Raw genomic sequence first — 25,166 nt, forward strand, 5'->3', positions numbered from 1 at the left:
CACACCCCCAACTTGTTAGGAATATATCCCAACGTTGCATGCACGGCTAAAAGGTCGACATTGGTCCGTGAAAAGCAGACCCCCCCCACATGATACCCTGGCGGCATAACTGCCTTGGCATTGAGGTAACATCAATTCTTTATTTGCGTTCGCATTTGCCCATGCTAGTATCATAATCAGCCGAGAATAACATGCTTCAAAGAATTGCACTCACTTTCAGTCCCATAGAGACAAAACTATTTAAAAAAATTACTGCTCCGGTCCGCACCTCCCCGCTCATACCAGCAAAGCTTCTGATGGCTACATATGCCTTTTTGTTTTGTTGGTCAACTTCCTATTGAGAATGCCACCTGTGCGGAGATCTGCGAGAGTCAACGAGTTCGCAAAGAAGGCTACTCGCTCGTGCAAAAGTGGAGAGTCGCACACCACTACTGCTCTATCCAACGATGCGAAGGTAGGTTACAGCTACTGCAATTTTAAGCATTGTGCATGGTTGCATGTGATAACTTCACCCTATGCCGCTACTAGATCTACGGATACTGGCTGATGAAAGCTGAGCCCGAGTCGCGCATCGTCAAAGGAAAGGACGTGAAATTTAGCATTGACGATCTTTATGAGATGAAGGATTCGACGTCGTGCTGGGATGGAGTGGTATGTAGCTGGCCAGTTCTTGTCCATTTTACTGGAGCGTTTGACATTACTAGCCCACTGAGAACATCGTTAGAGAAACTACGAGGCGCGAAACATCATGCGCGACAAAATGAAGATCGGAGACAAGGTAGGCTATAGACGCGCGGCACAGACCTGTGCATATGCCAACCATACTAACCATCTAAAAGTAGGTGCTCTTTTATCATTCAAACTGCAAGACACCTGGTATTGCGGGAACCGCTACTGTGGTTAGAGAGGCATACCCGGACTACACAGCGTTCGACCCAGAGCACCCCTATTACGACCCAAAATCCAAGGCTGATGTACCCAAGTGGTTTATGGTAGGTATACTTTAGAGACATTGTAGATTCTCATCAGCATTAATCGCTAATGAGCTATATATAGGTTGATGTCAAGTTTGAGTCGAAATTCAGTAACATTATTCCACTTTCGGCCCTGAAAGGGTACCAGGAGTTAAAGGATATGGTTCTAATCAAGCGCGGAAGGTTGTCGGTTCAACCAGTAAAGGCTGGCGAATACGACTTTATCCTGAAACTTGGAAATAAATAATGAGCTAGAGCTCCTACCTAGTGGAGAGAGAAATATGAAAATATGAAAATTTAGGCAGAGGCACCAGCAGGACCGGTTTTGATACCAACTACCTACTGAGAAATAAACCGACATCGCCATTTTATTCAGCTATCAGTCATTAGTTGTGCACCAAACTGGATTCAGAATCCGGGCTGGTCACGTTATAGGGATGCGGCACATTTGGCTGAGATATGATAGTACACAGCACACCCAGCGGTATATGGGCAGCTATACGTGCTTTTGCTCTTCCTAATAATGGCGAGGAAGATACTTTAAGAAGTAGAGGCAGAATGAAGAGAAGAGTGCGAAGGCAGAGTTGTTAGGCGTACTGCTGCTTTCCAGCTTATTGGACAACCATGGCGCCCACTCCGCGGCAGTCCAGGTGCAATGCATTTGCCTTGTTGAAGTACACCTTTCTTCGGTTGCTGGACACTCACTGAGCATGGACCCAGCCCCTGCCACATTCCCAGGAAAACGTGCACCATTTGCTTAGGGGGATCAAGTGGGTTATGGCGCTCTCCTGCGATACTCCCATACGAAGCTAGCACTAGTGTGCACTACGTAGGCACCATGTCTTGCCACACAGAGCAGCAATACCAGGTAGACTATTCATGGGATAGATGATAACAAAAATAGGACTCAACACAGACTGCTTCTCATGGCAAAATGAGATTACCTATTGACACATTCCCTAATGCAAGCAGCATACGAATTCCAAACACCCATCACATGAATCAAGCATCGCTGGAATCAAATGCTTAGCTATATAGGTAAGACTTCAACGCCAAGCAAGCGCTGGCAGTAATACAATGTGTAACCGCATATTCCTGTATGAAAATATTTTCTCAAAATTCAGTGAAAAACGAGTATTGGTTCTGTGGTCTAGCGGTATGATTCTCGCTTAGGGTGCGAGAGGTCCCGGGTTCAATCCCCGGCAGAGCCCCATTCTTTTGCACCAGCTCATTTCGTTGTAGGGCTTCTTTTTGTGGAAATAAACGCTGGCTATGCAAAAAACAGCTGCGCTGGACTCTCGCCACATCGAGACTAGGGATGGCAAAAAGAGACACTGCCTTCTGCCAGAATCGAACTGGCGACCTTCTGCTTACTAGGCAGACGCTCTGCCAACTGAGCCAAGAAGGCATCCCATTTGCTGAACTTTTGGTAAATTGAGATGTATAAAATACTATGGATACTGTGCTCCATCGTCTGGTTTTTTTTGCTCCTCTCCACCCCTCACCAATTCCATTCAGGTATAGCTTTCACTTTGACAGATTTCTCGATTCTATTTTATATCATCTAGGCATTATCAATGCCCCCAATCCATGCGGCCTGCCTCGGTTAGTCGGCATCCCTAATACTGCATTCTGTGCTGCTGCTCCTCAGCGAGAACCATTCAGGTAATGATCGTCCATTAAATCATTCGGCTATCCCCATTAATGATCTGTCCCCACATTTCTCACAGTTGCTCCATACTTAATTACTAAAGCTCCACTATCATCCCTGCGTTAGCTATCAGTACACACCTTGCACTGATCTTGGCGACATGCAGAAAAATGCACACCTACGGCTTTTTTTCGCCTGAGGACACTTTATTGGGCGTTTGTCCGCCCGAATAGAACACCTCAGGATAGTTTACTTCGGTATTTTGGAAAATGAGCCAAGTGTGGCCTATGTCTCCCCCAACAGAACAGTTCGGCGCTTCCGGTTCAGGCCAAAACACCGTGTACAAAACCGGCTTTCCACTCCTCTGTTATGCATCTTCACGTTGAAACTAATTAACCGCTTGCATATTGCATGGACTATGGTTCCCTTTCTCGTAAGGGTGTTAATCATTGGCCAGCATGTTTGCATTTTTGGACATTGGCAAAGCTATTGCCACCCCCTTCGTACGAGCCGCCCAAGCCCACAGCAGTCATGCATCATATACTTGAGTGGCTTCCCATCCACTTTCTATCTTTTTCACTCCCTTCCTTTATCTCGTTTTGCTGTTACTTACTCAAACGACATTTTTGTAAACTATCTCCTCATCATTAGCTATTGTACACACCATACCTGTATTAATTTTCTATGTCCACCGCCCTAGCACTATCCAAGCGGGCCCCGAAACTATCGGAAGCGGATCGAATAAAGGTAGCAAGCTCTACTGATAAGACTAAGCGTATATCCCGATTTCTGATTCAAGGAGCACTCGTTTTTCACTTATCCGCTACTGTTTATTATAGGGTATTGCTGACCTCGGGAAGACGCTTGAGCCAGTTGGAGTGACGGACACTGTGACCATTGCAGTTTCTGCCTCGCTCTACGGCGTGACTGGGCTGCTGGTACTCTACGCCCTCATTCACCGAAACTACAGACCAATCCGCGCCAAAAATATGCCTCTGACCACTGTGATGTATATTGCGTGTATTGTGTGGTTTCTAGGCGATATTGCAACCAACGGTCTCGTCTACAACGTCGGTGTATGGAGCAAGTGCAAACTGTGGGTCATCTGGTTCCGTGACCTGGGCGGCTATCTGTACTCGTCCATTGTACTGCTGCGTGCCCACGCGCTCAACCGCATCTTCATCCAGCGCAAGAGCTTTACTGGCTGGGCATACTATATGCCAATCGTCATCCTTGCCGCTGCACTACTGATCTTTTGTCTAACGGTCCAGCTAATTAGTGATGAGCTCACTGTCTCGTACCTCCCGAAACTGGAGATTTGCCACTATGTGGAAGGGTTCAAGTGGGGGAGCTTGGCGCTGCTCTGGCTGGTGTGGTTTGCATCGCTCTTTTACTACATCAAGATTCGCCATATCCAGACTGCGTTTAACGAATTTAGAGAAGCATTGGTCGTCTTCTTTATTGCCTTTACTACCTTGCTGGAGACCTCGTTGGTTCACGGAATATTCCCAACATATCCACTAAACAGAACCCTTCGTACTATTACAACCTATGTTGATGTTGTATGCGGCAACATTAGTGTTTGGGTCTTTTTGGTCTATCCAGTTTTCAAGCGTATTTTCTACCGCGAGAAATACGAGCATGAATGGCTTGCCAAGCTTGCCCGCGATGGTCTCCAGCGCGAATACCAGATCGAAATGAATCGCAGCGCCAACACGTCGGATTTCGCAAAGATGGGGAGTGGCCACCAGCTCACAAGTCTTAGCAGTAACGACCGAACCTATGCCACCGACTATCACATCACGCTTGACTCGAATTCAGAGATTGCTAATTTTTCTAGCTATCGATAGCTCGCATGGCTACGCCCTGTCATGGAAGGTTCCCAGATGCCAAGCCTATTACTAAAATTATTTCCTTGTGCCAAGACTACCTGCAAAGCGTTTTGGACTTTAATAATGAATGTTCATAGAAAAGCAGCGAACTCCTTTGTTGATTTAGACAATCCAGTCTATTTATAGCGCTTTTCACCTGTTAAAATCTTCAGGTCCCCGTTTCACGATTGACATAAAGCTGCCGATGTTTGGCCGAAAAGTGAGTCTGCATTAGCATCTCCCCAACTCTCATCATTTGCATTTTTCGCTTTTGCATATTTCCATGCATCCGCCACATACCAATTTACTAGCTTCCCGAGCAGTTTCAGACACTGATAAAGTTGAGATCGCAACGCTACTAGGCTATCAGCTTGAGCTTGTTGGTCCTTCGGACTATGTTGTTATCGCAGTTGGTGCCGTTCTAAACATTCTAACTGTTTTGCTGATCATTTTTGCCTGGCTGAACCAGACATACCGGCCCATTCGCGCAAAAAACCTTCGCTTGACGACACTCATGTGCTGTGCATGTGTGCTGTGGTACTTTGGTGATCTAGCTACCAACGGGCATGTTCGTCTAACTGGAAAGTGGCGGTTGTGTAAGCTCTGGTCTATCTGGTGCCGCGACGCTTCAGTCTTCACATACTCGGCGCTCATGTTTATCCGAATCTATGCTCTAGATCGGGTGTTCAACAAACACAAATCGTATACTGGCTGGGCGTACTATGGTCCTATATGGGCTCTGTTTATAATTATCATCGCCTTTAGCGTCACTGTCCAGTGGCTGGACGACAGCGTGACTGTGGCTTTCATAGAGACTATCGAGATCTGCAAGTTTGGTGTCGCGTTCCGCTATGCGAACATGGGCCTACTTGCAATAATATGGATTGCAATTGCTGTAGCTATGTTCAAGATACGCAACATCGAATCTAGCTTCCGCGAGGTCCGCGAATGTGTTATCATCTGTGTACTAGCACTATACCTTCTCGTAGCCACTACTGTCGTACAGGTGTGTGCCCCAGATTATGCATTGAAACGTGGACTCCGCGCGTACGTTACCTTCTCGGATCTATTAGTGTCGCACGCCTGCCTTTGGATCATTCTTGGCCAGCCAGTGTATATGCGTGTCTTTCGTAAAGATTACGAGCACAGGTGGTTGCAGAGGCTCACTCGTGATGGCTTTGAAAATGAGTATGATGTTGCCCCATTGTCTTTTGCTACCACAAAATTGGATTCTGATAGTGATGATGGCATGAGTAGCATCCATGGTTCTAGCTATGACGGCGGCTCAACCATCTACAGCTCATCAGCATCTGAATATCCTTTACCTGATTTGAATATCGGCGCACCCTCAGATGCATTCCAGCATATCAATCTCGATGAGAAGCCCTTACCACCCATCCCCCCTCCAACACCAGCAGCTATAAGTAATTTTACTCGTAGCAACGAAATTTCTACAAAATTCACATTCACTAGATCGCTACAGCATTTTTCGTAATATTAATTCAATAGACGCCTTATGTTCAAAGGATAATTGATTAATCAACACAACACGCTATATAGCATAATGAATGCTCTAGACCAACTACAGGGCATTATCGAAGACATAATGGCTATATTGCTCAGGTGTAAGCTAAAACTGCATTTATTTGAAGTCCTACTATTTTGATGGCCGCTCAATGTATACAAGGAACAACATCTAGAGAAATTATTCAAGCAATTGATACAAGGCTCCTACAACCTATGCTATTGGGGTTTTACTTCCAAATTTTATTGATGATCTGGCCAGTGGTGCTTTAATGACAGGTAGCAACCACAGAGGATCCTAGCAGATTGAACCTATTACTGAATGGGGCAGCTGCCACAGCACAGAATTCAAGCATGAATCCTCAGTTTATGAAGGTTGAACCATCTCTTGGCTTGCACATCAGTCTGACTCTACATGCAGTGCAAAGCAGCTCTCTACACAGCTAAAATATGGTCAATAAACTTTTCAGCCAGGTTCCATTCGTTAACAAACTCAAGCATGATTTGGACCCCATCATATCATCTTAGCATTCTCTCAAGCTTAAACAGCAAAGGGGAATGCGAACACCTCATAGGGCCTGGTGCAACAAGGGAGGGAAATCTATGCAAGGCAGGTATCATGACAATCTTTTTGTTTATTTGCATTACACAATGCCAAAAAATAGTACTAAGAATACCTGCTTCAGAGAAGGACTATATAAGGTAGCTGCTACCTAGAACCACCAATGACCAGTTTGACCAGATACAACCAATACGCAGTTTAGCAAACATATGCTTCTTGCAGTGCTTGTAGCCAACTTTCTGCCAGACCCAAACACCTCCAAATAAAAAGATAGTATTTGTTTTGTAAATCCGCGCATGCGCCTGTACCCAAGCTGTCCCTGAAACTAGTTGGTTTACCTCTGATTCTTTTGACGGAATAGCAGTAGCAGATTGTGAATCCCTTAGCCCATTGCTGTGTATTTGCATTCACATTCACTATTGCATACTTCTCGGGTTTAAGAACATTGTCAATAATATATAACAAGTTTAGATTTGGAACAGCTCCCCTTTGATTTAGAATCTATGCTCATCTCTGGAGGCCATTCACAAATATAAAAGTTTAAAGAAACTAAATATCTTTTATCAGAATAACCAATTAACAATTAATAAATCAATTACTAGCAGTAGATAAATATTTTAAAAATCAGAATGATTGGAGGTCATTCACAATCACTAAACTAAGTAAAAAAATATTTAGAAGATTTAAATAATTATTACCCAGCTTAGTAATTATGAATGACCTCCTGACACAGATATGTGGCAGTAGTAGAATCTGTTAATAGGTAGTGAATCTAAAGATCAGACATCCATACAACTAATAGTTAGGTCTATTGTAACAGCACTATTGGCACATTATATCACCATTACATCACCAATGTAAGAGGGTGGAGTAAGCCAAAATATACTGTGCCAGATGATAGGGACTGATCTCCATTACAATAGATAGATCCCACACACACACAGTATGGTCCAGCATATATATAGCCTATCTAATTTGAAAATAACCAGCATTGTGTGAATTCTGTAGCACTTGGTTTCCACTCAGAAAAATAACCAACACAGCAGGAGGAGCTGCCACTATGCCTTTTGGGCCAGCAGTACTTACCATTTTATTTAGTGTGGGGGGTTATAAAGGTGATATTTAATACCGAAGAAGAGAGAGAAAAGAGAAAAAAATAGGTATTATGGATGTATCTTCAATGCTGCCATTTGTGCAATTCATCAGAGGTCCAATATTACCTTCGTTGTGTAGGCTGTAGCAGAGCTCTTGCTGGTACCTGGCTTGCCGTCACCTGGCTTGGCAGACATTTCGACATCAGGGACAGCCGCAGCGGGGGAGCAACGCTATGATATGAATTAATTCAATCGCTAAGCAGGACACTTGGTATTTCTTAGCGATATAGAGAGAAAGCAGAGAATTGCGCATCAGGTTGAGTCGTGTATTGATGCCCTTATGTTGATGTATATTTTATTTTTCGGAAAACTTCAGAATTCGCTTAAGGGCTTTGGCTGTTGTAGTATAGTGGCAGTACATCACGTTGTGGCCGTGTCGACCCTGGTTCGATTCCAGGCAACAGCACATTTTTGCTTTTTGTCGCCAAAGTGTTTGCTATTGTTGTGCTAATAGGGGGGTGTGGATAAGTTTGGATTTCAAAACTGAAGAGAAAGGAAAACTAATAGTGCCACGCATTAGCCTTTTTTGAAGATTCCGCTGCATTGCGATGTCTGACCTCACCGGTGAAACCAGGGCGGAAAGCTGTGATTGTAGTGGTCACAGGTCTCTGCTGGATATCTCCATTGGTTCAGCGCGAGAGCTGCTCTCATTGTCAGTCAATTCGATAACTTCTATGGCATCATCATAGCAGTCATCACTGACTATACAACAGTAGGTTGATATTTTAAACCTTTAAATGGCCTCTAATGATAAATTTTATATAAGGGGATAGCAAAGTGCCTAATTATTAGTCACCAGTGGAATTAGGATAGTGCATAGATATTTGTGATAAGATGCATGGCTATTGCCCTTATAAGTAGTGGATATTTCAGTATTCCTTCTCGATGGCTGCAGGCACAAATGGTGCTGATCATGTCTAGTTCATCATCAGTTTTATTTTCTGATATTCAGAATGTGGATTGGTTCCATAGTGTAGCTGGTTATCACTGCGGATTCTGATTCCGCCAACCCGAGTTCGAATCTCGGTGGAACCTTCCTTTTACCTTCTTTTTGATCTCGCTAGCAACAGAGTTGAATCCATCTACTATGGTATGCGTGCGTATTGGTTGCATATCAGCATCCTCTCGTTTTGTTCGGTCTTCCCTAACCCGTGAAAGCTGTACAGCTCCAGGATTAGGTGCTAATGGGGCTTTCGCAATATATTGTTCAGGACTAGAGCCACGCATCGGCCACTCCCTGTGGCTTGTGTGGAAACACCCTTGGCACTTACGAGCAAGCTGTGGGAGAAGTATATATGTGTTTTCACTTAAATGTCGTTGTATTATTTCTAAATATCATAAGAATATCAACCAAACATCACTGCACTCATACAGACGGGCCATCGACTATGACGAAAGCGCTGCAGCGAGGTGTAACGCTTTCACATACAGACCACCAGAGCCACCCAAGAACAGCACTGATGGCTGGCAGTCGTCGGCCAGCAGCACTCGCGAGGCAGGACCAGCGTGCAGCGGCACAAGCAATGGCTATGAAGGGTAGGTTAGGAATAGCCACACCAGTTGCCAAATCACAAGAGCAGATGAAGGGTCGCCATCCTATCGAGCAAGAGAGCGTTCTGGTGGCAGGCAAAGTCAAGGCACCCCTTCCAAATGAGCTCAAAGGAGAAACGATTCTCACCGGTAAACCGAGCACCGTCGAATCATGCCAAGACAACTGGACAGGCAAGGAATGCATGAGCAGAAACCATGTGCTCATCTACGATGCGATAATTAGATATTTGATGGAGATTCTTCACAAGGAGTTTCAGATCCAAGCTGACTTCCAGAACGAGTACAGGCTGAACCTCACAGAGTATGTGCAGCAAAGCATCGACAGTTCCGAGTTCATTAAAAGGGATGCCGAGCTCCAATGCACCTTGTCGAAGCATTGGCAAGAGCTCTCCAATGAAAAAATGGAGAATATGTATTTCTTATAGTTTGCAATTATAATTGATTATCTTCTAGGAAATGATGATTCTTAATGAATTGACAAAAGAACATCTACTGAATATAAGGGATTACATATGTGATAATACAATATAGGTAAGAAATGTATAGGTATAGTCCAAACAAGGATGGTTAATATAAATAATAATAAATTTTCTTTATCTTTCTTTGGGGGTCATTCCTAGACTTATAAATTTTAGTTATTTACAATTTAGTTAGATAGATATTTGAATAATTGTTTTCAGAACTATTTTTTGCTATTAGATATTTTTGGAACAGATAATTATAATTATTGTGTCCAGAATGTTTTTGTGTGTATAATTGATTTTAAAAATACAAATATTTTTTTTGCCATTTCACCCAAACTACTATCGGCATCTTGGAAAAGTTTCAGTGAACATAATTTCAACCAGAAAGAAAAACCTTTGCATATTTGGGGTTAATTATCATTGGGCAACAAAAGTCAATATCTCAATAGATGTGGCTAAGCAACCACAAGGAAATTATGTTTACTGAAACTTTTCCAAGATGCCGATGGCAGTTTGGGTGAAATTTTTATTTCACTGAAATTGCCAATAGTTTCAACATGTATAAATAGTTGTTATGCAGATAACTAGCTCTGAATGACCTCCTGCATAGTGATAGAAAATACCACAGAATGGTGACAACAGATAGTGTAGTGATATGCATTTTGCTATAAGACAAGGTACCTAAGGCTGATAGTGCAGTAGATGCTGATGCTGCAGGAGGCAATACTATAGCTGACTATTGCTATATCCACCAAATCCCACAGCCAGAGCTGCAGAATCTGAAAGGCCACTGTGTATTCATCGATCCAGGTCAGGGCGATTTGCTATACATGATGCATGAAAATAGCAGTAATGGGAAGGAGAGTGAAAAGATGCTCTACCGCTACACATGGCAGCAGCGCAATAAGGAGCTCAAGCTGCGCCACTATGACAGGATTCGTCAGGCTACAAAGGATCAAGTCACAGAAGATGCTGTCCGCAGAGCAGAGGCAGAGCTTTCCAAGCACTGCTGCTGGACCCTTGGCCCAGAAAAATTCCGTGCCTATGTTACTGCCCATGCATCTGTGCAGTGTGTCCTAGCACCGTTTTATGCCAACACAATGACAGCATGAAGGTTACCAGAGCAGCAACTCACTAAGTCAAACAAGCAGCACCAGAGGCGCTGGATGGCCCATCCGGGTGTTGGGACCAGTCCCAAGGTGTACCCGCTTCACCGCAAGCTGCGCCTTGATTCATTCATGAACCAGGCCCGTGCAGACCACAGGCTTGCCGCGAAACTCCGGAGCAAGTTCGGTCCAGATCCAGTGCTGATCATGGGCAATTGGAGTGCGGCGATGGCCCGACACCATGCACCGATTTGTGGCAAGGGATGGCGCGACAAGTTCAAGCACCATGGCTTTGAAGTCTATCTGATCGACGAATTCCGGACATCGTCGATGTGCCCGTTCTGCTGCGAAAAGTCGCTGCAGACATTCCGGCATGTTCCCAACCCGCGGCCCTACCAGAGATCGAAGAACCCAACTGTGAAGTGCCATGGCCTTCTCCGCTGTACAAGCGAGTCATGTAAGCGGGCCATGGCACAATACAGACGAGCCTATTCGTCTCGGCTCTTGAACCGCGATTTCGCAGCAGTTCTAAACTTCAGACTCGTTTTCCAGTCACTCTGTGATTCAGGCAGTATTCCTGAATGGTTCTGTCGCTTTATGGCCATTGTTGCCGATGCTTCTGGCACCACCCCTGCAACAAAGAGGTCGTGCAAGAGGCGTGCAGCAGCAGGCGATTCTGCTTCCAGCAGCAGCGAACCAGCACTGAAGCGCCTGCGCTGAGCAGGCCACCAAGATGGAGGATGTCCGTGATCGCCATTGCACCAACAACCATCCGACACGTTCAAATGACCGGTTCGCCGTGATGCTTTTATCAACGTGTCAACCCATGCTGACTAGCAGCCGAGTTCGCATCGCAAGCAGAGTATTTCTAGTATTCTCAATTATATCTTTTATCAACCGCTGTTTTATTTTTGAAATGCCAAGTAACCATGAATTTGATATTTTTGCAATTAATCGTGCTCATTTGAAGAGTATACAATTTTAAATGTTCAGCTTGAGCAAAGTGGCGATGCAAAAAACAAGTAAAATGTGCGAGGATCGATTAAAATACAACTGAAGCAAAAGTCGACGCCTGCAGGATTCGAACCTGCGCGTAGAAACTACAATGCCTTAGCAGGGCATCGCCTTAACCACTCGGCCAAAGCGTCAAAAACCGGCGCTTAACTCAGCCAATCCGATTTATACTCTGAGATTTTTCGTATTAATGCTGGGGACTTTCTCCCGGTAAACATATGGAGCTAGCTAGCCAAAACATATAAACCTGACCTAGGACTTGGGTGATGGCTCAGGTACTACGGTTGCGATGGGCTCCCGGGCTTTAGCAAATAAATCATCATAGCTGTGTGGACAGTTCTGCTCCAGCTCCCAACTAGTCTTACTATAAACATCATTGCATATGAACTACCCTTTTATCCTAGAAGTGAATAATAATTCTATTTACAGTTCAGTTATTGCTACTAAGAAATATTGGTACCAGTTGGGAACTAGAGCAGAACTGTCCACACAGCTATGATGATTTATTTGCTAAAGCCCGGGAGCCCATCGCAACCGTAGTACCTGAGCCATCACCCAAGTCCTAGGTCAGGTTTATATGTTTTGGCTAGCTAGCTCCATATGTTTACCGGGAGAAAGTCCCCAGCATTAATACGAAAAATTTCAGTGTTATGCTCGAATCCGACGAGCATGAACATGATGACTCGGCTCGAACTCCCACGATATCCCCTGACCCGGCTCCCACGGATCCAAGTCTGCACGTGGTACAACAATGCAGTACCTTTATGCCGCAAAGACCAGTGACCGGTATTCCCGTCGTTCATGCAACGCAACGTCACTAGCAAGACACTAGTGCACCGAAGCATATATATGCTTCGACTCGACAAGACTCCAAGACAATTCTTCATCCAGTGTCTACTAGAGTTCCCTACTCGTATATTCTGTTTCCTCCTGTTTTGAGTTCAAATACAATTTATTTGAACTTCAACCCGAACCCAACACGATCCCCCGACTCCGTCCTCCTGCTCTTTCACCTGACTCGGACACGTCCGCAAGTAGTCCATCTAGCCCCGAGTTCCACTCCGTTGCTTCCTCTGCCACCGAAATAACACATAACATCAGAGTATAAATCGGATTGGCTAAGCGCCGGTTTTTGACGCTTTGGCCGAGTGGTTAAGGCGATGCCCTGCTAAGGCATTGTAGTTTCTACGCGCAGGTTCGAATCCTGCAGGCGTCGACTTTTGCTTCTGCCGTTTATTTTTTTTCCCTTTTTGAATACAGACATCTTATCCAGCTGCATTTCCTTCAATGTCTATGTTGCCATCGTATGGTCCTCATAAAGTAAAGAGGCAATTGTAGTCTACAGCTGCTGGTCTTAGAGCAAAGGTTTATTCCGTTTTACTCTTACGCCTGGCTTTCATATCTTTGATGACATGCTTGATGGCGTGGAAGAGCGGGATGGCTACAGGCAAAAAGAACGGTAGGTAAATGGCGTACTTGTGCTGATCGGGGAAGTACAGCATTGAAACCATGGACGGGTCAAAGAACGCACCCTCTGCCTTTGTTGCCGCCACGATAGCATCTTGACATGCGCGGGCATGGTCATGGGCAACGTGTGCGCGAGTGATTTTAGCTAGTGCTGCAAGCGAAGCATCGACTTGCCCTTTAATGCTATCCATGACGACCATATTCTGCATAGACTCGACTAAGGTGATGAGCGACTTCAGGGTGGTGACGGCTGTCTGGCGGTTGTTTGCAAGCCAGCGTCTTGCCAGCGCATCATATTCCCACCCGCTGATGCCCGTTGCGGTGGCTCGCTGTACGTTCACACGGCCCTTGACAGACGGCAGGGGCGTGTCGCTGCGGATTCCCAAGAGTTCGCGCAGTTGGGCAACAAAGACGCCCATGTACGGCCGCAGGTCTCTTTGTGAGACCACTATCTGGCCACTTGCGGTCTTGGGGAAATTGGCCACAGCAATGCCGCCCCATTGCGGGATCAAGAATGCGTTGGTCTTTGACTGTGTGTGGTGGTCGTCAAGAATGTGCATGGGTTGCAGGTCACGTTTCGGCACAAACAGAATAAAGTTGAGCATCGGTGAAACCGGGTCGGTTGATGCTAGGTTCCAGCTGGCAGAGTTGATAAAGTGTGGCAGGGCATCTGAGGTCAGATACGTGTAGTTGGCGGCACGCTGGGGGGTGACTGGCAGTGGGCCGGCGTGGTGCAAGACCTGTGAGGATACTGAGAGCTTGGTCAGCGGTCTGACAATATCAATGAGTGGCTGCAGGTAGGTGGACAGCGCCTGCTCGATCTCCCAGTCCACTGATAGTCCGCCGGTTGGATCCTCGTTGATCAGCGTGAATGTGACAGCGTACTCTGGCGAGTACTTTAGTGCACGGCCCTCAGGTCTGCGTACCTCGCGCTCTTCTTTTGCCACGATGCGTGCGATCCATTTGGCAACAGTCTCACTGGTGTCTGCCGTGCTTGGCAGCGGAATCTGTGCCGACCGGGCAGTCCCCACTGTTGCACTGACTTCCTCCTGTGTCTCGACAGTGTAATGGCCGGGTAGATCAGGCGCCAGTCCACGTTGCACCTGGGCGGTAAATGCGACGCGCCATTCGCCGGGCTTGTATGGCAATCTGCTCTTTGCGAGTTTTGTGTCAACCAGCTTCTGCACTTCATTGAGCGAAATGTCAGGCGAATCGACGTAAAAGGTGAAAGGGATTTCCAGTGCATCGGCTTGTGTGTATTGTGCAATTTCGGTAGAGGGAAGGTCGGCGCGGTATACGCGTGTTGTCGTCCACCACAGCGGCAGGCCCAACAGAAACACAGATAATATGCTGAGGACTACCACTATACGGTCGCGATGTACGGATATTATTGTCTTGTCCTGGCCCTTACCGCGCAAAAGGGCCCGAATTCTGTCGACGAGCGCAGGCATTTGTGTTGGTATGCAGGAGCGGGTGTGCGAATTGGAGGAGCAGGAATGCGTGTGGGAACTGGGGAGAGGTGAGGGAAGCTGCGTGGATAGGGCGAGCCGCAAAGGTATCGCTAGGCCGCATCAATAATGCTGCAGGCCGGCTCGCAGTGATGCCAGGCTTGAGCCGAGCCGGGTGCCGGTGACAAAGTACTGCGCAGTACTATAGATCCCCCGTGACAGAACCAAAGGGAGCAATAGCATGGAGGGGGCGCCCGCAATTGGATGGGGTGTTTTTGGTGAATATCAGGGCAAAGCGCGCATATCTCTGCGGTATAGTGAGCTCGATTGGCTTTTTGGCACCTTGGGCTTTTTTTTGAAACCGCGAGTGTGACTCGGGCCAAGGGCCGGAGGGGATGTGCGCACTATACAGGTCGCCAGGAAGAGTGCTAGCAGAGACGGTATAAAGTTTAATGGGTGTCAAGGTCGCTCTCAATGCTGGCTCGTCTAAAATTTTTCTTTACTTCTCCAATTCTTCGCTTATTCAACTAGTCTGAGCTGCATTTTGCTTCCTTCTTTTTGCGTCCGTTGTGCAAAAAAAGCTACTTTACTTTTACTTTACGAAAAAAGGCACCAAAAAGCCGTTATATCCACTAGGTAAGGCCCGCCCGCCACTCCCACATCCACGACCAGCCCTTTGTGTCTCCGTATCCCACCAGAAATTAAAATAAACAATACGTTCCACACACACCCCGACGCAGCAGCAGAAGCTAACAGCCAAAACATAGCCCATATAGACACTGTTACACGAAACACACTGTATAAAAGATGCCGCAAATGCTTGTACTCATCGGCCTGCCGGGCTGTGGTAAAACGGCGTTCGCCAAGCGCCTAGCGGCGCACGGACACAGCTGGGAGCGTATCAACCAGGACGAGTCCGGCAGCCGGTCCCTGTGCGAGCAGCACGCAGCAAAGTTCCTCAAGGAGGGCAAGAATGTGGTCATTGATCGGTGCAACTTTGACGAGGACCAGCGCAAAATCTGGGTCAAGATTGCTGAGGACGCGTTTGCGCCGGTGGACGCGCTGTACTTTGACATTGACGTCAAGGTGTGCAAGGAGCGTGTCAAGGCACGTACCAGCCACCCGACGGGCGTCGAGGGCAAGTTTGGCTCTGAGGTTGTTGCGCGCTTTGACCGGCTCATGACCCGCCCGTCGATTTACGAGGGCTTCCGGTTCATCCACAACATCGCCACCCATCTGCCACCGCCCAAGAAGGGCATGACTGAGGACGAGGTGTTCACGCACAGCACGATCAGCAGCATCATGGTGATGTTCCCCCCCAGCAAGGAGCCTACGCCCTGCAAGGCCGAGCCGCCCAAGGAGGAATGCAAGAAGGAGGAGGTCAAGGTCACCGTCAAGGTCGAGGAGGAGAAGAAGCAGGAGTGCAAGAAGAAGGAGGAGGTAAAGGAGGAGGTCACCGTCAAGGTCAAGGTCGAGGAGGAGACCATCAAGAAGAAGAAGGAGCAGAAGGCTGTCGACTTTGTCCAGGCTGACTGGGTCGGCAAGCCGCCTGTCGGCACGATCACCAAGCCCAACGAGGGCTATGGAACGTACAAGGAGACCAAGGCTATGTGGGAGGACGAGCAGCACACGCAGCACTTCAACCACTCGCTGTACAACGAGCAGGCGGACCGCGAGGTCGGAAAGGGCCGGGAGGCAGACCGCCGTACGCGCCACGTGCAGCACTCGGACCACATGGTCAACCCGACGCAGGGCCTGGCTCGTGCCTTCGACCACCTGTCCCTGGACCGCGACCAGCAGGGCCACGAGGTTGAGTGCGATGGCAAGCGGAGACATTTCCACGACCGCTCACACTACTACCACCAGCACGAGCACCAGGAGAACGCCAAGGCAGGCACCGCGCGCACCTACGAGCACAAGCACATGAACAGCTTCCGCCACGTGCACGCTGACAAGCCCGACAAGGCCCGCACAGAGGCGTTTGAGCACCGCTCGTTCAACTACGCGTACAAGGGCGGCGCCGGCTTCGATCCCGAGCAAGTCATGATGAGCTCGTCAAAGAACAAGCTCAAGTTCGAAGACGAAATCAAGGCCTCGTTCCACAATCTGCCTGTCAACGACCACTTCTCGTTTGCCCAGAACGTCAAGTGGGAGACTGAGTTCCCGACAAAGCCCAACTGGAGTGTCTTTGGTGGCAAGTAAGCATAATCCAAAACCGTCTCCCTCTTCATCCAAACCAACATTGTCATCTTTTTAGCCCTTTCTCTTTTCTTTATTGTCTTTCCAATTTTCTCTCTAAAACCCCTCTACAGCTTGATGTGCGTGTGCGGGTGATGGTGGTAGTGCGGGCACGACGTGACTAGCTGCTGGAAGTTCTCGGCCGGCAACCACATCCTCTTCTTGACCTCCTCGACGACCTCCATTGAGTATGTTCCATCAGGAATGTCGGCAGTGCCTGCCACGCTGCTCTCCTTGACCATCTGGATCCACGAGTCCTCCTGCGCCAGGTTCTCCTTGACCGCTTGGTGGATAAACGCTGCCGTGATCTGCGCCGAGGTTTCGCGGATGCGCTCGATGCGCGGGTACAGCTCGCCACGAGCATGCTCCTCGTCGGTCAGCGAGTTGGCCAGCGCCTTTGATACAGCAAAGATCATGGTGTCGGTGATGCGCTTAGGCTTGCACAGTACCGACCCAAGCCCAATGGGTGGGAACACATACATGTTATTGCCCTGGCCGGGAACACGCTCCTCGCCGGTCCCGGGGATCGTATATGTCGGGAACGCGGTGCCAGATGCAAACAGCACACGGTTGTTTGTATGCACCATGGCCTCCTCAAACGAGCATTCGGCCTTGGTTTCGGGGTTCGATAGCGGGAAAATAATCGGGCGGTTCGTCTGGTTCAGCTCGTCCATGCGCTTCAGAATACCTTCGTGGAACGCCTTGTAGATGGTTGACAGACCAATGAGTGCCGTCGGCTTGACGTAGTCGAGCGTCTCCTCCAGCGTCTTGCACTGTGTAGCCCCGTTGTCGTGGCGGGCAAAGTAAATCTTGTGGTCGGCCAGCTTGTCGCCGCGGTTGGCCGTGATCATGCCGCGCGAGTCGACAAACCAGAACATAGCCTTGGCTTGCTCCTCTGGAATTCTGTGCTCAATGATAAAGTAGTCAGCCAGCTGCTTGGCGACACCAACGCCGGCGGAGCCAGCCCCAACGAACAGAATGCGCTGGTCCTTTGGTGGGATTCCAGCCTGCTGCACGGCAGAGATAAAGCCGCCAAGGATAACTGACCCGGTGCCCTGGATATCGTCGTTAAAACACAATATCTGGTTGCGCCATTTGTCGAGCAGGCCAAAAGCATGGTCAGTGCTAAAGTCCTCGAACTGGATAAACATATTTGGGAACGCCTTGTGCAGCGCAGTGATGATCTTGTCAGCAGCAGCATAGAATGTCCCATTGTCCGGGCGGTGCTGCCGAATGCCAAGGTACAGCGGGTCCTGGAGGTACTGCTCTGTGTCTGTGCCAAAGTCCAGCACAATCGGCAGGCATCTGTCGGGATGAAGACCAGCCGCAGCCACGTACAGCTGCAGCTTGCCTACCGGAATACCCATGCCGTTCATGCCCAGATCGCCCAGGCCCAGGATGCGTGAGCCATCGGTGATGACTGTTATCTCGGGCTCGTCCCCCTCAATCGACTCGCGGTAGTTGCTGATAATCTCATCAATATTGTCGACCTCGGTTATTGGAATGTACAGGCCATCGACTGCATTGGGTGGCGCCAAGAACGGGTAAATGTGCGAGTACTCTTGGCATGCCTTGCCCACGGTCGGCGTGTAGATGATGGGAGCAATCTCCTTGAGGTTGTGGAGCACCAGCCGATAGAACAGATTGATGTTGGTCGTTCGTACCCACGACAGGAATATGTACTTTTCGATATTTGTGCTTTTGAGCTGGAGCTGCTCCAGCACGCGCTTCTCCTGTATGTCAAAGTTCTCGACACCCGACGGAACCAGGCCCTTCAGGTGCATGGCGGAGCGCGTGGCATAGGGCAAGGCGGTACCGGCGCTGGAGGCGATCAGGTCAGGCGTGCTGCTGCGAGACTGGTTGGAAGACGTGGTCTCGGCCATGGTAGGTGCCATCGTTTACAGAGGTCAATTGAGTAAGTGTAGGGAGAGCGAAGAAGAAAAAAAGTGCAATGTGGTAGTTCAGCGGCAAATCCCCGTCAGCCGCTCTGGCTATATATACATGGCCGCGGCCCAATGATAATCTTGCTTTATTCTCCTTTTGTAAGCGGGCAATATCGGGCACATTGGTGCATAAAGCCATGTCGGAAAAAGCAGCCCGGCGAAAGGCGAGGCTTTCCAGCCAGTCCAAGCAAGAGAAAAAACCATACCCCGCCACCACCTGTTTGCGGTGTCGGAAAACCTGCTCGCCTTTCCCGGCATCCTCCGCTGTAAACACTGCTTTTTTATTTTTGCGTGCCCCGTGCGCACTGGGACATAATGCTCACATCAGGTTTTGCAAATCCCCTCCCTTTCTTCTGCGCACGCGATGGCTGTTCATTCTTGGAAAGCTGGGGCAAAGCGGCCCGGCTTGGGGGAGAGGCGAAGTTGGGGAGGCTTTTGTTGTCGTTCGCGGCTGTAGCGGCCATTGCGTGCAAATACTCTGACCGAGTTTCACCTTGAAACAATCTGCCGCTTCCACCTGCCCCCTTAATGTCTCGAAAAAGGCCTGGCTACTGTCATCATATACCCCCTGTTCCCACCCCCTTTCTCCCCCTTCATAAAAAGCAGCATCGAGCCACACACATGCCTTTCTGTCTGCAAGTTTACCGCTTTCCTGGTGCCATCCTTGATGCGCCCGCCATGTATTCGTCTGCATGGCCGATGTAAACTCTTACTGGACACATGACCTGTTGGCAATTCTAGTACACTATCATACTGAATGCATGCTCATAAATCTCCTACCACGGCGCTCTCAAGCTGCGCTGGATGATGTCTTGATTGGATCCTTCCACGAAAGCAGTCAAGTGTGAGAGCAGTGGCTGGAAGAACACCAGAGTCTTGGCTAACTTAATGTATATGTTCAGAGCTCCATTCCAATCTTGCTGCTAGTGGGTACATGGACTGTACCCTGGTTGCAGCCATCACACTTTGTTCACCTAGGCTAGTCGACCCTGGCCGCTTGTATCCAGAACTGCCTTCCAAGCGCGAATAACGCTAATTGCCATGGGCAGTTCGAGTTACGCTTTGGCTCTAGAAGCTGCTCATCCCTCTTTGTATAGATTCAATACATGTGATGTACGGTTGCTCAAACAGCCTTGTGCAGATCACTACCAACTTTGAAATACACCAAGCTACATCCATTCGACGATCTGGGCAAATGTGACCTTTTGATGGCAGCAAACCGAAAACCAATGAAACCCCATCTAGCAACTGATTGTTTACTTTGGATGATCTTGTCATTTGGTCAGGTGATGCCTGACTGTCGATCTCATTTACATACATGAGTCCACTAGTGGTATATGCTCTGGATACAATGTTCCTACTGCCAAATAGCGAATTCAAACTTGAGCAACTGTATACAACACATAGGAAAGTAGTCTGCAGCTGTTGTTTTTAATAGAAAGTTGGAAGCTCTATTATCGAATAATAAATGCATTCTAATATTAAAGAAAGCCTTGGCAAGTAAAAGCACCAGATAGACTAAAGGATATGTCCTGCAGAGTCTCGATCAATACCATCCAAATGAACTGTTGGGTGAGTGTACAGCGGCTGAGGGTGTTGACATTTGGGGTCCGGAGTCCCCCTGCGCCACCATAGACAAGACCGAAACGCATACGTACAAAGGCCCGGACAGACGACCAGCCTTCCTTCTTCCCCTCAGTCAATTTGAGAAGTTATTATTTTCCATATATTCTATAACCACTTATTCCCCAAGTTAACAGAGGGAACCCAGCAAAGAGCTGATTTTGCTTATGCATACTCTCAATACTAGTCTCTAGACTCATTACTCTCAAGCAACATATCATTCATTCGATATCTCAATGTTTCTCTTATCTTCAAAGGATCGTGTATGATCTTTGCTCTCAGTGGCATCCCCCATGTGTGAGTAACATTGGATATCATCCCCAGACCGAACTAGGCTCTCATTATAGCCCTGTCCTAGTCCTTCATTCAACAAAACTTGGAGCCACTTTTGCAAATACATATCATGATCAAAAATGCTGTAGTAGACGGGGACCACAAGCAAGATCCAAATCATGATATTTGCCATAAGCACGTCGACCAGAGTGCTTGTTATCTGAAGTGCCACATAGGGGGTCATTCCTGGACTTGTAAATTTTAGTAAATTACAATTTTGTTAGATAGTTATTTGAATAATCGTTTTCAGAACTATTTTTTGCTACTAGATATTTTTGTAACAGATATTTATAATTGTTGTGTCCAGAATGTTTTTGTGTGTATAATTGATTTTAAAAATACAAATATTTTTTTTGCCATTTCACCCAAACCGCCATCGGCATCTTGGAAAAGTTTCAGTGAACATAATTTCCTTGTGGTTGCTTAGCCACATCTATTGAGATATTGACTTTTGTTGCCCAATGATAATTAACCCCAAATATGCAAAGGTTTTTCTTTCTGGTTGAAATTATGTTCACTGAAACTTTTCCAAGATGCCGATGGCGGTTTGGGTGAAATTTTTATTTCACTGAAATTGCCAATAGTTTAAACATGTATAAATAGTTGTTATGCAGATAACTAGCTCTGAATGACCTCCTTATTGAAGCATTTTCTATCAATGCAAATTTCTTACTGAGAATTCCTATTTTAAAAGTTACTTATGACATGTCTACATAGAAGTTCATTGACTCATCAATTTTAGCTTGAATCAGTCTATCTTGTAGTTCTCTCATTGAAGCTTCTAACTCTACTTTTTGTGGTAAAGTACTTCCAACTTCAGCATGTGTTGATCTCTCCTGGTTGTTGCTAGGGTAGTCAAAGTTAGATAGAACCCAAAGTGTGTGGTGATGTTCAACAGGAACTTTACTAGCTGCTAGGATCTTCTTCATATTGTAGAGTAAGCAACAGAGTTTAAACTGCACATTGTATACAGTTGTGTTTCTAATTCTCACAACTTCTCTATTTGATAGTCTCTTAAATGTGTTACCTAGTTCTCCAAATGTGCTCTCAACCATTGATCTAAATGACCCAAGTTTGCTATTATATTCTAACTCTGCTTCACTTAAGTTGGTTCCTCTTGGCTTTCTAACTGGTAAGCAAAAGTTATGCATTCCAAAATTCTCATTCTCTTCTGCTTCTGTTAACTCTTCCAGAATACTTTGAGGATAACCACCATCTAAAACAACACAATCTACTGGAGAGATGTATTTCAATAGTGACATATTCTTAATCATCTTAGAGTCTGGGTGGTCTTTACATTCCTCAGTTGGTGAAACAAGGACAACCATTCCATTCAAATCAATGCAAACTTGTGTTCTATATCCTGACTTCTTCAACTTGAAGGAATAAAGATTTGGTTTGTATGCACCATTATGTAGAGCTCGTGAGTCATGTCCATCTAACATAAGAGTTATATGCTTAAAGTTTGTTGGATTCTGAATCTTTGCTGAGATCACTCTTAGTTCTGGAGTGGAGAACATTGTGTGCAAGTAGTGTGAAAGCTTCTTGTTCAACTCACTTAACTCTGAGATATAGAACATATTATGAATTACTTGGTAGCTGCTCTTAGGAATAAACCTCTCCATCTCATTGATTGATAGCCCAGCAACTAACTGGTACAAAATCAAGAGTCCTTTCTCAACATTTCTGTAAGGACATGGATACTGCTTTCCACCAAATAGAACATTTAAGAAGAAGAACACAGGGATCATTCCAAGTTGCTTTACAAGTGTATCTTTGATGAGCTTTATTTCTTTCACTTCATGAGCTTCACTCCTATAGTACTTCTGTTGTTTATGTACTAACCAGTCTTCATCAAGAAATCTCCACTTTGTTGTGTAGAGCACATTCCACTCCTTCTCTCTTAATTCTTGTAATTGATTGTCCATCTGTGTGAGGTAGTCATAAATAAAAATTTCAACTTTTATCAATTTTAGAAAATGGGATCATTCCAGAACTTCTTCAAGCAACATTTAGCTGAGATGTGTGAGGAAGAAAGAGATATGCTTACTCTGCTACTTATTCATGACTTTGATATGAGTGATGACTTAGCAATACAAGTGCGTAATTGGATCCAACATATTGCTACTGATTGTGAGGTAAGGGTTGAACATGTGTATGATGTTTGTCATACTTTCCATAGAGATATGGAGAGAATGGTTGCTTATACTATGTTTTAAAATGGCTGCTATTCAACTGTGATTGTTCTATATCCCACACTTATAACTCTTAGATATATTTGTTGCTTTCTTTCTCCTAACTGTTGAGAAATTGCTTTTCCAATAGAACTGTCAACTGGTGTCCTAATAAGAGTTGGCTGTTTATCTCTCCCTTTAATAAGAATATCAACATAGAAGTATGAATGTCCTCTAAAAGTATGGAGTGCATAATGTGTAGCTGTAAATTCATCACCTAACTGAAGAACATTGTAAGCAACTCTATACAATGAAGGTTTCAGATCTGTATTCTCTTTGATAAATATATGGCTAGTTTCATCAAGTGTGATATTGTCTATTGCTGTTGTTAATGCATTGATGTTTTCCTCTTTTGCAGAATATTTATCCTCTGACATTTTTGATAGACATATCTTACTCTTTGCTTGCTTACTATCTATCCAACCAATATGCATTCCTTTATAGTTAACTAATCCCATCTCTTCAAAAGTGTGATACTGCTTAGTTGTAGGATAAGTTGACCAGAAGGAGTTTCTCTGACTTGGAACAATAGTTATATTCTCATCAACTCTTCTAAGAACTTTTTCTGTTTCAAGACCACTCTCAAGTGAATCATATATTTGATAAAGTGTAGGTCTGTTGTTGAATGAGAGATTAGCAACAACTACCATTGGATCATCATTCTTGTTTAGTTTCTTAATAATTCCTTGCTTCTTTGATGTGATAGAGTTAAACCAATGACAATATGCTAGAGTATGCTGTTGTCTCACATAAATGCAAACTGTATAACAACTACTAACTTTATCAACAAGTGCTTTCCACTGCTTTTCATAAGAAGTTGCAAATGTTCTGCATTCATTCATAAACTGAACTGTGTTAAGAAGCAAGTTACTATTCCATTCAACTGTTTGCATCTGAGAAGAATGTACAGTTAGTTCTATCCTAGTCAAACCAGAGTTTCTGCAAGCATACAATGTTTCTCCAAAGTTGTGCAAAGTTGGCATTACAAATTCAGAAAGTTTGGAACTAAGAGGATTACGAACTTCACCACTCTCAAGAAGCTGAATAAACTTGTTATAAATTTTGTTCTTAACTTTAACATCTCCTTTCTTTGTAAACCAGCTAATACAGTTAGAGCCAGACTTGTGTAAATCATCTACAACATCTTTCTTTTCAACTCCTCTTTCTAAAAGGTATTTATAGATAATATTTCTAGATGAGATATTCATACAATCCATTGTGATGTCATAATTCTGTAGAAATATTTTGTGATCAGCCATAGTAGCAAACTTCACTGTTAACAAAGAACTAGTTATTGCAATGTTTGGGGTAGATACTTTGTAAATAGCAACTGGTCCATATTGCTCACTAATCTTGCTTCTAACATACTTATAACCAAAACCTTCTCCAAATACTTTATGCAATCTAACACTAGCTGACTTCTGCTTCACCTTTATATCTGATTCACTGCATTTCTCAACAACAACCTCAACAATGAATGAGTCAACAAATATTTCAGAAGAGTGCTTAAATCCAAGTTGCTCTACACCTCTAGCAGTATACCTAGCATCAGCAACATCAGGCATATTTCTTCTTTCTGACAACACTCTTGTTAGTAATGCTCTTAGTTCACTTTGGAAGGGGGTCATTCCTGGACTTGTAAATTTTAGTAAATTACAATTTTGTTAGATAGTTATTTGAATAATCGTTTTCAGAACTATTTTTTGCTACTAGATATTTTTGTAACAGATATTTATAATTGTTGTGTCCAGAATGTTTTTGTGTGTATAATTGATTTTAAAAATACAAATATTTTTTTTGCCATTTCACCCAAACCGCCATCGGCATCTTGGAAAAGTTTCAGTGAACATAATTTCAACCAGAAAGAAAAACCTTTGCATATTTGGGGTTAATTATCATTGGGCAACAAAAGTCAATATCTCAATAGATGTGGCTAAGCAACCACAAGGAAATTATGTTCACTGAAACTTTTCCAAGATGCCGATGGCGGTTTGGGTGAAATTTTTATT

At 45.6% G+C, this 25,166-nt stretch overlaps 8 protein-coding genes and 6 non-coding genes across 14 annotated transcripts; 10 read left to right on the top strand and 4 right to left on the bottom strand.

Annotated features, from left to right (window-relative positions):
- The first annotated feature begins 307 nt into the window (after positions 1–307).
- DL89DRAFT_286810 (DUF55-domain-containing protein) lies at positions 308–1,244 on the top strand. Its single transcript, XM_040889889.1, has 5 exons — positions 308–454; positions 529–651; positions 725–778; positions 843–992; positions 1,057–1,244. Exons 1-5 carry the CDS (start codon positions 344–346, stop codon positions 1,219–1,221), a joined length of 603 nt encoding a protein of 200 aa, XP_040739828.1. The 5' UTR covers positions 308–343; the 3' UTR covers positions 1,222–1,244.
- An 869-nt stretch (positions 1,245–2,113) lies between these two features.
- On the top strand, positions 2,114–2,185 carry DL89DRAFT_t141. The gene has a single exon. It is a non-coding gene; the product is annotated as a tRNA-Pro (tRNA).
- Positions 2,186–2,309: 124 nt separating this feature from the next.
- On the bottom strand, positions 2,310–2,382 carry DL89DRAFT_t156. The gene has a single exon. It is a non-coding gene; the product is annotated as a tRNA-Thr (tRNA).
- A 916-nt stretch (positions 2,383–3,298) lies between these two features.
- DL89DRAFT_286811 (uncharacterized protein) lies at positions 3,299–4,625 on the top strand. The gene is made up of 2 exons (XM_040889890.1): positions 3,299–3,372; positions 3,465–4,625. Exons 1-2 carry the CDS (start codon positions 3,310–3,312, stop codon positions 4,473–4,475), a joined length of 1,074 nt encoding a protein of 357 aa, XP_040739829.1. The 5' UTR covers positions 3,299–3,309; the 3' UTR covers positions 4,476–4,625.
- An 85-nt stretch (positions 4,626–4,710) lies between these two features.
- DL89DRAFT_270671 (uncharacterized protein) lies at positions 4,711–6,022 on the top strand. The gene has a single exon (XM_040888788.1). It carries the CDS (start codon positions 4,780–4,782, stop codon positions 5,989–5,991), a length of 1,212 nt encoding a protein of 403 aa, XP_040739830.1. The 5' UTR covers positions 4,711–4,779; the 3' UTR covers positions 5,992–6,022.
- A 2,049-nt stretch (positions 6,023–8,071) lies between these two features.
- DL89DRAFT_t142 lies at positions 8,072–8,142 on the top strand. Its single transcript has one exon. It is a non-coding gene; the product is annotated as a tRNA-His (tRNA).
- A 541-nt stretch (positions 8,143–8,683) lies between these two features.
- DL89DRAFT_310485 (uncharacterized protein) lies at positions 8,684–9,712 on the top strand (the record flags this gene model as incomplete). Its single annotated transcript, XM_040890962.1, has 1 exon — positions 8,684–9,712. Exon 1 carries the CDS (start codon positions 9,032–9,034, stop codon positions 9,710–9,712), a length of 681 nt encoding a protein of 226 aa, XP_040739831.1. The 5' UTR covers positions 8,684–9,031.
- Positions 8,699–8,771, top strand: DL89DRAFT_t143. The gene has a single exon. It is a non-coding gene; the product is annotated as a tRNA-Gln (tRNA).
- A 2,211-nt stretch (positions 9,713–11,923) lies between the features above and the next one.
- Positions 11,924–12,005, bottom strand: DL89DRAFT_t155. The gene has a single exon. It is a non-coding gene; the product is annotated as a tRNA-Ser (tRNA).
- Positions 12,006–12,514: 509 nt separating this feature from the next.
- DL89DRAFT_270679 (uncharacterized protein) lies at positions 12,515–12,785 on the top strand. The gene has a single exon (XM_040888789.1). It carries the CDS (start codon positions 12,522–12,524, stop codon positions 12,690–12,692), a length of 171 nt encoding a protein of 56 aa, XP_040739832.1. The 5' UTR covers positions 12,515–12,521; the 3' UTR covers positions 12,693–12,785.
- A 220-nt stretch (positions 12,786–13,005) lies between these two features.
- DL89DRAFT_t144 lies at positions 13,006–13,087 on the top strand. The gene has a single exon. It is a non-coding gene; the product is annotated as a tRNA-Ser (tRNA).
- Positions 13,088–13,178: 91 nt separating this feature from the next.
- On the bottom strand, positions 13,179–14,858 carry DL89DRAFT_270680 (uncharacterized protein). The gene has a single exon (XM_040888790.1). The coding sequence runs from the start codon at positions 14,787–14,789 to the stop codon at positions 13,239–13,241; it is 1,551 nt and encodes a 516-aa protein (XP_040739833.1). The 5' UTR covers positions 14,790–14,858; the 3' UTR covers positions 13,179–13,238.
- A 735-nt stretch (positions 14,859–15,593) lies between these two features.
- On the top strand, positions 15,594–16,022 carry DL89DRAFT_227306 (P-loop containing nucleoside triphosphate hydrolase protein; the record flags this gene model as incomplete). The annotated part of the gene is made up of 1 exon (XM_040884847.1): positions 15,594–16,022. A coding segment is annotated over one exon (429 nt), but the record flags the coding sequence as incomplete, so codon positions are not given.
- Positions 16,023–17,092: 1,070 nt separating this feature from the next.
- Positions 17,093–19,661, bottom strand: DL89DRAFT_276055 (uncharacterized protein; the record flags this gene model as incomplete). Its single annotated transcript, XM_040889384.1, has 4 exons — positions 17,093–17,203; positions 17,249–18,898; positions 19,329–19,418; positions 19,461–19,661. 4 exons carry the CDS (start codon positions 19,659–19,661, stop codon positions 17,093–17,095), a joined length of 2,052 nt encoding a protein of 683 aa, XP_040739835.1.
- Positions 19,662–25,166: the final 5,505 nt, after the last annotated feature.

The sequence above is a fragment of the Linderina pennispora genome (genome assembly GCF_002104995.1).
Source record: "Linderina pennispora strain ATCC 12442 chromosome Unknown DL89scaffold_22, whole genome shotgun sequence".
NCBI classification, from domain to species: domain Eukaryota; kingdom Fungi; phylum Kickxellomycota; class Kickxellomycetes; order Kickxellales; family Kickxellaceae; genus Linderina; species Linderina pennispora.

Coding starts and splice junctions, on each gene's coding strand:
- DL89DRAFT_270680 (XM_040888790.1), bottom strand. CDS start 14,789: ATGCCTGCGCTCGTCGACAGAATTCGGGCCCTTTTGCGCGGTAAGGGC.
- DL89DRAFT_270671 (XM_040888788.1), top strand. CDS start 4,780: ATGCATCCGCCACATACCAATTTACTAGCTTCCCGAGCAGTTTCAGAC.
- DL89DRAFT_270679 (XM_040888789.1), top strand. CDS start 12,522: ATGCTCGAATCCGACGAGCATGAACATGATGACTCGGCTCGAACTCCC.
- DL89DRAFT_286811 (XM_040889890.1), top strand. CDS start 3,310: ATGTCCACCGCCCTAGCACTATCCAAGCGGGCCCCGAAACTATCGGAA. Junction 3,373..3,464: donor CGGAAGCGGATCGAATAAAG/GTAGCAAGCTCT, acceptor TGTTTATTATAG/GGTATTGCTGACCTCGGGAA.
- DL89DRAFT_286810 (XM_040889889.1), top strand. CDS start 344: ATGCCACCTGTGCGGAGATCTGCGAGAGTCAACGAGTTCGCAAAGAAG. Junction 455..528: donor CTCTATCCAACGATGCGAAG/GTAGGTTACAGC, acceptor TGCCGCTACTAG/ATCTACGGATACTGGCTGAT. Junction 779..842: donor AAATGAAGATCGGAGACAAG/GTAGGCTATAGA, acceptor ATCTAAAAGTAG/GTGCTCTTTTATCATTCAAA.